Here is a 7,503-nt window from a genome sequence, read left to right as displayed (position 1 = left end):
GCCAGCAGAAACGCTCTAAAAATTACCAAAAAAAAAAAAAAAAGTGATCCCCAAAACGGTTAGTGATGAACATCAAGATGTTCACTGCAGTATTTGTAACAGGGACAGCAGGTGGCATGGCGGTTAAGGTGCTGGATTCCGCATGGCCAACTGGGTGGTTCAAGTCCTCAACTCGGCAGCTTGGAAAACAGTCTAGACAGGTGTATGTGCTCCCCAAAATTCTGAGAGGAGAATGGAGGAGAAGAGATGGCAACATGGCCCTCTCAGGAGTGATTTCTCACTCTTTCTCTCACTGTCTCTGTCTCTTGCAAGTGAGTGCATGTACCCTATGGGAACACGCCCCCCCCAAAAAAAAAAAATTACAGGAAATGTATGTGTTATACTCAAATGGTTGTATGGAGGAAAACAGTAAGATGCGTGTCAAGGTGGAGCTTCCTATGGGCATCTGTGAATGAGTGATTTATTTTTTTTCTGGAAGTTTTTGCTATAGGGCACATGCGCTTGCCAGAAAGACAGAGACAGAGAGAGAGAGACAGAGAGCGAGAAATCACCCCCCAGGGGGGATGGCCACGCTGCAATCCCTTCTCCTCCAGTCTCGTCTCAAGATCTTGGGCAGGGGGAACCAGTAGTTAGCGTAATGGCTATGTCGCTGGACTCCCATGTAGTCGATCGCGGTTCGCGTCCTGGACCGGGTGGCTTAAAACTCACGCCGGGCACATGTGCGTGCATGCCCAGGATCCCAAGAGGAGAATGGAGGAGAAGGGATTGTGGCATGACCATCCCCCTTGGGGGGTGATTTCTCGCTTTCTGTCTCTATGTCTCTGTCTGTCTGGCGAGCGCATGTGAAAACCTCTCCAAAAAAGAAAAAAAAAAGATCTTGGGTGGGTCTGGGACTTGAACCGTGGTCGACTACATGGGAGTCCAACGATACAGTCACTACGCAAACTTCTGGTCCCAAGTATGGGTGAGTATTTTTCCTTCTAGCAAATCCATATTTTATACTTTTTGGCAATAAGTGCACAGTGATAGCACAAAACTATTTTTTTAAGAACTATTTGTTGGGACCAGCAGTTAGCGTGATGGCTGTGTTGCTGGACTCCCATGTAGTCGACCGCGGTTCAAGTCCCAGACCCAGTGGCTTAAACTCACCCCAGGCGTGTGTGCGTGCGTGCCCAAGATCCCGAGAGGATAGTGGAGGAGAAGGGATTGCGGCGTGACCATCCCCCCTGGGGGGTGATTTCTCGCTTTCTGTCTAAAATGTTATTCATTGTCATTATTTAATTTTATTTTTTGATGTTGACCAGAGAGAGAGAGAGAGAAAAGGAAGCTGCCTGGTCTGAGATTCAAACTGCGGTCGGCCATGTGGGAGTCCAGCACCTGAACCACCATGCCACCTGCTGGCCCCACAAGAAACGTTTCAAACACAATAAAACAAAACGGAAGCGGCTGCAAGCCATCATGGTGGTATACAATGATGCTCCCCTTCAGATCTGCCCCAAGGACATAATGCCGTGAAGAGACACGAGCCAAGTTCACAACCTTGGTGACAGCAGAAGAGTTTATCACAGTGGATGAAGTCCAAGCTCCAGTCCAGTGGCAGGGCCAAGGTTAAAGAGATTTATTAACGGGACCAGCAGGTGGTGTGGTGGTTAAGGTGCTGGACACTCCCACGTGGCCAACCATGGTTCGAGTCCCAGACCTGGCGGCTTCCTTTATCCCTTTCTCTCTCTCTCTCTCTCTCTCTCTCTCTGGTCAAATTAAGATAAATGAATGAATAAATAAAATTAAATAAATAATAATTTTTAAAAAAGAGAGATTTATTAACACCGGGCCGTAATTAGAAATGAGAACCGCGAAGTCTCCCTGGCAGTGCAGAAAGTATGTAGGAAAAAATGATGCTCAAGACCAGCTCTGGAGTCTGATTGTTAAGGGAGCTGGAACTCGCATGGCCAACCATGGTTTGAATCCCAGCCCCGGTACCTTGAAAAGCACACCGGACACGTGTGTATGCGTGTGGACCCAAAATCCCAAGAGGAAGGAGAAACGGAAGAGAAGGGGTCACAGTTTGACCCTACTGCACTGGGGGGTGCTCTCTCTCTCCCGATCTGTCTCTGTCTGATTACTGTGTACACCTTCTGGCAATAATAAAGAGAGGGGCCGGCAGGTGGCGTGGTGGTTGGGGGCACTGGACTCCCACATGGCCAACTGTGGTTTGAGTCCCGGACCTGGAGGCTTGCTCTCTCTCTCTCTCTCTCTGGAAATATTAAAATAATAATAATAAATAAAGTTAAATGAAATATTTAAAAGGAAAAAAAAAAGAGAAAACGATGTCGAAATGAGAACAGTAGAATCTATCCTGCTTCATTCATTGTAAGAACTACTTCATACATACAGAATGGTGTAAGGAAAACGCTGGGGACCAGCAGTTAGCATAATGGCTATATTCCTGGACTCCCATATGGTCGACCACGGTTCGAGTCCCGGACCCAGCGGACTGAACTCACGCCAGGCGCGTGTGCGTGCATGCCCAAGATCCCGAGAGGTGAATGGAGGAGAAGGCATTGTGGCGTGACCATCCCCTGGGAGGGTGATTTCTTGCTTTCTGTCTCTCTCTGTCTTTCTGGCCCACGGAAAGAAAAAATCTCTCAAAAAAAAAAAAAAAAAAAGAGAGAAAGAATTATTTAGTTTTATTTATTGTTATTTGTTTAAAGAATTATTTTATTTAACTTTATTTATTCACTTATTTTAATTTGACCAGAGAGGGAGAGAGAGAGAAAGTGAGAAAGCAAACTGCCAAGTCTAGGAATTGAACCGCAGTTGGTCATGTGGGAGTCAGGCACCCTTAACCACCACGCCAACTGCCGGCCCCATTATTGTTATTAATTTTAAATGTAATGAGAGAGACAGAGAGAGAGAGAAAAGGAAAGTGAGAAAGCAAACTGCCAAGTCTAGGAATTGAACCGCAGTTGGTCATGTGGGAGTCAGGCACCCTTAACCACCACGCCACCTGCTGGCCGCGTGCTTATGAGACCTTAACAACAAGAGAACAGTTCCTTCTCTCCCTGGAGACAAATACAGTTACTGAAACAAAACCTCAATGACAGTATTCTATGCGTAGGGCACGGTTCATCCCTATCACAACAAACCCCCATTGAAACCTCAGCGCTATTCTGAACAAGGCAGAAAGCGTTTCCTTGTACCATTCACAGGGATGGGAAGGATCAGCTGAGAACCTGGAACCTCTGGGTTTTTTTATATATATATGCAGAGAGGTTATTTTGCTCGCGGATGCTTGAGCTCGCTGGAGAGACAGAGAGACAGAAAGTGAGAACAGCCCCTGAGGGAGATGGCCACACTGCAATCCCTTCTCCTCCATTCTCCTCCTGGGATTTTGGGCATGCATGCACACGCACCCAGTGTGAATTTTAAGCCACCGGATATGAGACTTGAACTGCAGTCAACTATATGACAGACCATTGACATAACCATTACACCACCTGCTGGTCCCAACAATTCTTCAAAAATAAATAATTCTTTAAAAAAAAAAAAACAATTTATTGGTCCCACCAGGTGCAGCGGTGGTTCAGGATACTCCCACATGGCTGACCGCGGTTCGAGTACCGGACATGGTAGCTTGCTTTCTCACTTTCCCTCTCTCTCTCTATATCTCTCTCTGGTCAAATTAAAATAAATGAATAAATAAAATTAAATAATTATTAAGAAAAATACCATCTATCTTCCTTTTTTTATTTTGTTTTCTTTTTTTGCTATAGAGCAGGTACTCACTGGAGACTGAGACAGAAAAAGATAGGAAAATTTAAAAATCGCCCTTCCGGAGGAATGGTCACACTGCAATCCCTTAGCCTCCGTTCTCCTTTTGGGATTCTGGGCCTGGACGCACACACCCAGTGTTCTCAAGCCGTCAGTCCGGGACCCTGGCCATGCCATCCGCCACGTGGGATCCAGACACCTTAACCTCCACCTCATCTGCTGGTCCCCCTCGCTTCTTTCTTTCTTTCTTCTATAGGCATGAGAGACAGAGAGAGAATGAAAGAGAGAGAGAGGGAGAGAGAGAGACAGCAGTCCCGCCAAGCTCTTGCTGCTCCACCCGCCCCCAGCCTCAGCCGGCCCCACATCATGGGCGCGTGAATGCACGGTATACCACGGAGGTCTCCAGATGAGCACCCGAAACCTTCTGGCACCCCTTCTCTCTCTCTTTCTCTTGCCATCCCATAGCTCGTTTCCACTGCCCCCCCTTTTTTTAAATGTTGTCATTATTTCATTATTTATTTATTTATTTATTTATTTATTTATTTTTGATGTTGACCAGAGAGAGACAGAGAGAGAGAAAGCAAGCCGCCAGGTCCAGGACTCAAACTGTCGTCAGCCATGTGGGAGTCCAGCCGCCTTCAGCCACGTGGGAGACCCCACATTTCTTTTTTTTAAGTTTCTGGGTATATATGCTCACCAGAGAGGCAGACACCCAGTGAGAAATCACCCCTCGGGGAATGGCCACGGTGCAATCCCTTCACCTCCATTCTCCTCTTTGGGATTTTGGGCACGCACGCACATGCACACGCACCTAGTGAGTTTTTTCTTTTTTTTTTTTTTTGGAGAGGTTTTTTTTGGCGCGTGGGCTCGCCAGACAGACAGAGACAGAGAGATAGAAAGCGAGAAATCACCCCCCCAGGGGGGATGGCCACGCCGCAATCCCTTCTCCTCCATTCTCCTCTCAGGATCTTGGGCACGCATGCACTTGTGTCTGGCGTAAGTTTAAGCCACCGGGTCCAGGACTTGAACCGCGGTCCACTACATGGGAGTCCAACGAACGACGCAGTCATTACGCTAACTGCGGGCCCCTCCCATCATTTACTGAACAAAGTACAAAAGGGAAAATTTCCCCCAGACTCTGTTCTGACACTATGGCAGCCTCAAACACAAACTCCCGGGGTTTCTTCCAAGTAATTCACAATTCAAGTGGGAAGCTGATTTCCTGGTGAAAAAGATGTATAAACCAAAGATCCTTTGAAAAGAAACGAGCTTTATTTTCAACACTATTTTTTTCCTCCCTCCAGGTTTACCTACAAGTCAGAGTTTCAAAACCACAACAAATCAAAGAGCCGTGGGATTCGGGCACCCGCCACCAACTGGAATGCTTGGCTGTACAACCAGGCCTCCTGTGCAGAGAAGCTTCTGGGGAAAGTGCCGCATTCCCTAGGCTGAGCCTCACTGGAGATGCAGGGTCAGTTTCAAACATGGCCCCAGATTTACTGCCACATAATAAAATCGCCTTTGTTTTAGAAACTTAATAGTCCCCCAAAGTCAAGTAACAAAGTGCTGCAAGGCGGAGGACAATTCCTCTTAACACCCTGTCTGCTCTTGCCAACGAGCTCTCGGCCCTTCTCTATAGAAATCTGCAATACTTCACTCGGACCGCTCATCATTCTGGTAACAGTTTAGTGGAAGAACCAGCAGATGGCGGAGTGGTTACGTCACTGGACTCCCACAGGGTCAACTATGGTTCGATTCTTGGACCCGAAGGCTTGAAACGCTGGCCGGGTGCGTGTGCATGCGTGCCCGAAATCCTGAGAGGAGAATGGAAAAGGGATTGTGGCGTGGCCATCCGCCCTAGGGAGTGATTTCTAGTCTTTCTGGCGAGCACACACGCCCTATAGCAAAAATCTTTTTTTTTTGTTTTTTTAAAAAACAGCTCAGTGTCTAAACACAAAGGCTGGTGTTGTGTTTAGCACTGGGGAGCAATCTAGATGTAGCGTCACACAGGGTCCCTGGTTGGCCTTGGATCTGTGGTCAGACCCAGCAAGCGACATTGAACTTGCATGTTATTTAGGAACACTGTCCAAAAACGAGACCACATTAAACTTAAAAGCCTCCTCTGCTTAGATCATCAAAAAAGGGTGTTTAAAAGTCTATATGAGAGTCAGCAGGTGGTATAGTGGTTTAGGCGCCGGACTTCCATGTGGCCAATCATGGTTCAAGTCCCGACCCTGGCAGCTTGAAACTCATGTCAGGTGCATGCGCATGTGTGTCCCAAACCCCAAGAGGAGGATGGAGAAGAGGGGGCTGTGATGTGGTCATCCCCGTTGGGGGGGTGAATTCTCACTTGCTCTTTCTCCAGCAAGCACAGGCGCCCCATAGCAAAAATCTCTCAAAGATTAAAAAAAAAAAAAAAGCCTGTATGATAGAGGGCCAGTGGGTCTTAACCACGGTTTCTCGCAAGGCCGACCGCAGTTCGAGTCCCAGACCTGGTGGTTTGAACACGTGTGTGCGTGTGGGCCCGAAATCCCAAGAGGAGAATGTAGGAGAAGGGATTGCGGTGTAGCCATCTCCCCTGGGGGATCATTTCTCATTTCCCCTCTGTCTGTCTTTCTCAGCAAGCACAAGCACCCTATGGCAAAACATTAAAAAAAAAAACCAAAAAACAAAAACGTCTGTATGATGCATACAGAAAGGATGACGGTGGGGAACCAGCAGTTAGCGTAATGGCTGCGTGATGCATACAAGAAAGGATGACGGTGAATAACAAATCAGGAAATTCCTAGAAATGGGTTTTTCATAAAAGCTGGGGAGCGGCGGGGTCCAATATGATGAAATAATCTAGACACGTCTTTAATCCACAGGGAATACAACTGGATCTCGGCCCCTGACACACGCATAAGCCCTCCGGAAACCTCTTTAGGTGGACAGCATTCCGATTCAGAGACCAGAGTGAAATTATCTTGGCAAACAGCGCCGTGGCTGGGAAACCGAGTACATCTTGGCGCACGTTTTTCCACCCACCACGGACTTGGGTTTTCTGGGAAGGTCACTGGTGTCCTGGTTGGAAACATTCGTGAGGTCGTCAGGAATGGAGGAACGGAGACTCGGCATCTGGGAAGGTGAGTTCCGGGTTGTCTCCGGTGCTCAAGAGCCGAACAGCCTGAGAAAGGCAGAGAGCAGAAACACCCGTGAGGATGTGAAATGACAGCTCTAAAGATACTGGGACCAGCAGGGGGCATAGTGGTTACATCGCTGGACTCCCATGTGGCAGACTGCGGTTCGAGTCCTGGACCCGGTAGTTTGAAACTCACTCTGGGTGCGTGCGCTTCAGTGCCCAAAATCCCGAAAGGAGAATGGAGGAAAAGGGATCGAGGCCTAGCATCTCCGAGGAGATGATTTTTCACCTTCTGTCTGTCTATCTTGGTCAAGCACACAGGCCCTATAGCAAAAACCTCTCCAAAAAAAAATAAATAAATAAATAAATAAAATAAATCAATAATAAAAATACTGGGACCAGGGGCCGGCAGGTGCCAAGGTGATTAAGGGCACTGGACTCCCACGTGGCCGACCACAGTTCGAGTCCTGGACCCAGTGGCTTGCTTTCTTTCTCTCTCTCTCTCTCTGGTTAATTAATTAATTAAAAAATAATTAATCAATTAATTAAGTTAAATAAAATAATTCTTTAAAAAAAAAAAAAAAAACGCTGGAACCAGCAGATGGCATCGT

General features: G+C 47.3%; 1 protein-coding gene across 2 annotated transcripts in view; it reads right to left on the bottom strand.

Moving 5' to 3' along the window:
• Window positions 1-6,506: 6,506 nt before the first annotated feature.
• SMIM7 (small integral membrane protein 7) overlaps window positions 6,507-7,503 on the bottom strand; it is a 7,791-nt gene continuing 6,794 nt past the window's right edge. Inside the window, exon 4 of one of the 2 annotated variants that reach the window (XM_027771309.1) lies at window positions 6,507-6,937. In XM_027771309.1, coding sequence (XP_027627110.1) covers window positions 6,546-6,937 — 392 coding nt within the window. In that variant the 3' untranslated portion in view covers window positions 6,507-6,545. The remainder of the gene's footprint in view (window positions 6,938-7,503) is intronic. The other variant, XM_006147145.3, reaches the window with a different exon arrangement.

This window comes from Tupaia chinensis, unplaced genomic scaffold, assembly GCF_000334495.1.
Source record: "Tupaia chinensis unplaced genomic scaffold, TupChi_1.0 Scaffold000201_1, whole genome shotgun sequence".
Lineage (NCBI taxonomy): Eukaryota > Metazoa > Chordata > Mammalia > Scandentia > Tupaiidae > Tupaia > Tupaia belangeri.
Note: the sequence above shows the minus strand (reverse complement) of the source record. Positions and strands in the feature narration are given on the sequence as shown.